At 30.8% G+C, this 1,975-nt stretch overlaps 1 protein-coding gene across 1 annotated transcript; it reads right to left on the minus strand.

Annotated features, from left to right (window-relative positions):
- Positions 1-449: 449 nt before the first annotated feature.
- On the minus strand, positions 450-1,236 carry LOC121217867 (uncharacterized). Its single transcript, XM_041094377.1, has 2 exons — positions 879-1,236; positions 450-794 (listed from the first exon to the last, which is right to left on the minus strand). The coding sequence occupies exons 1-2, from the start codon at positions 1,186-1,188 to the stop codon at positions 595-597; spliced, it is 510 nt and encodes a 169-aa protein (XP_040950311.1). The 5' UTR covers positions 1,189-1,236; the 3' UTR covers positions 450-594.
- Between the last annotated feature and the right edge of the window lie 739 nt (positions 1,237-1,975).

Here is a 1,975-nt window from a genome sequence, read left to right on the forward strand (position 1 = left end):
TACGCCATTCTCTTCTTGATTATAATACGAAGATATTTTTAATTACAAATTTTGATCTTGTTATTTTTTAATTTCTTTTACTACTTTTTATAAAGGTAAAACAAATTTATGTTTGGTCTTTTGATAATAAGGGAAAGTTCAATAGTACTTCTGGATACAAGGAATTGAAAGAAAGCATTAAGGAGAAGGCAATTAAGGAAAGTAATAAAGGGAAATGGAGTACGACACAAGTAGGGAGGAAGACGGTAAATACTCCCAGATCTTTCTTACAAAAATCTCATCCTAGAACAATAGGTGTAATTATTACAAATTTTTGCAAAACAGGTCATAAATTGAAGAGGTAAGAAGGTTGATATAATTAGGGTTTGGTTATATTCTAAGTCCACTTTGAATAGCTAATGATTGGAATATTAAGAATTCACTAACTTAATGGAAAATGAAAAAAAAAATAATTTTACAATAATTATTTAAATTAATTTATAGTTTCAACAACAACAACAATGGCAACACACCTATGCCATCAATATTATATTTTATCAATCAAGATAACAAATTCACACATTACTATCTATACATATTCCCTTAATTTTTTGCCTAATACTCATTTGGATTTTCAAGCTCGAGAGTTGATGTTATCTCATATCCCATTGAGACATAATATTTCACAAATCGATTCCCAGCAAGGAGTCGAGGTGCTTGAACCTTTGCGTTAATCAGTTCCTTTTCGCAATTAGCAATTTCAGGACCTATAACAGCTACATCATAGTTTGCGGTTTCGGGATCTTCAACCAATTCTGAAGATACCATTTCAAATGATAAGATTGCATATTTGTAAGCCTCAACGCATATATTAAGAGCTTTCAAAGCCTGGGGAGAACCTGGTTTCTTAATTATTTCATTATATAAATTCAACGTTGCCTTGGCATTTGCTGCTCCTAATTTCATAATGAGGGTTCCTAGTTGGGTTGTATCCATAGCCGCAATAACTTCGGGAGTGGAAAGCGCTTTCAGACAAAACCTGCGATTTTGAACTGCCTTGCCATTGCATAAATTTTCTACTAGTTGTGATGAAGGTACCGAAAGGGAAATATTAGCCTTTGGAATAATTGCAGTTGTTGGCAAAGAAGAAAGCGAAAAGATAGATAAGAAAATAACTAAAACTAAGCATAACTTATTTGGAGGAGCCATTGTCGTGTTGATTATGATACAAAGATATTTTTAATTACAAATTTTGATCTTGTGATTTTTCAATTTCTTTTACTACTTTTTATAAAGGTAAAAGAAATCTATTTTTGGATAAGTCTTACCAACAATAACATACATTATTATCAATTATAACAATAAATTATTTTACAATTTGTTAACAAAACTAATTTAGTAATTTATTTACTAATATAAGTGTTTGACTGTACAATTATATTGTTTTTTCTCTTGTTGTTGGAATTTTTGGTTGCAATCAAGTTTTCTTTTGGTGTATAAATAAAACTAACCAACTTTACTAAATAATTACAAATAGAAACTCAACTATTTTACCAACCTAAATTCATCTAACATCTCCTCAGGGAAATTAACAAACACCTTCACCTCTGTATTCCTATCTGAAGCCACCTTAGCAAACCTGTCAGCAACTTTCTCTGAATAATGGCAAAACCATCAAGTATCCATAAATTTTAGCTTCAAAAGTAGAACAAGTCCCCAAATAGTGGTTATATCCAAGGATCAATTCTCCATTTTATTTACATATAACACCTCCAGCAGTAGCAAATTTCCTACCAAAAGACGTTTAGAATTAATAACGAGATGTCTGTACAAGTGACTCTTATAGGTTGAATTCTAGTACTTTGCCAAGCTTGTGGAAATCTTAATAGTTTCAATAAAACTCCATGTTATTCCTTAAAAGTAAAAAAGGTTCTTATTTTTCCATATACACAACACTATTAAACCGAATGAACTAGAGCAAAAGATCCCCACACAT

This window comes from Gossypium hirsutum, chromosome D05 (assembly GCF_007990345.1).
Source record: "Gossypium hirsutum isolate 1008001.06 chromosome D05, Gossypium_hirsutum_v2.1, whole genome shotgun sequence".
Lineage (NCBI taxonomy): Eukaryota > Viridiplantae > Streptophyta > Magnoliopsida > Malvales > Malvaceae > Gossypium > Gossypium hirsutum.

Coding starts and splice junctions, on each gene's coding strand:
- LOC121217867 (XM_041094377.1), bottom strand. CDS start 1,188: ATGGCTCCTCCAAATAAGTTATGCTTAGTTTTAGTTATTTTCTTATCT. Junction 795..878: donor TGAAATAATTAAGAAACCAG/GTTCTCCCCAGG, acceptor TGGTATCTTCAG/AATTGGTTGAAGATCCCGAA.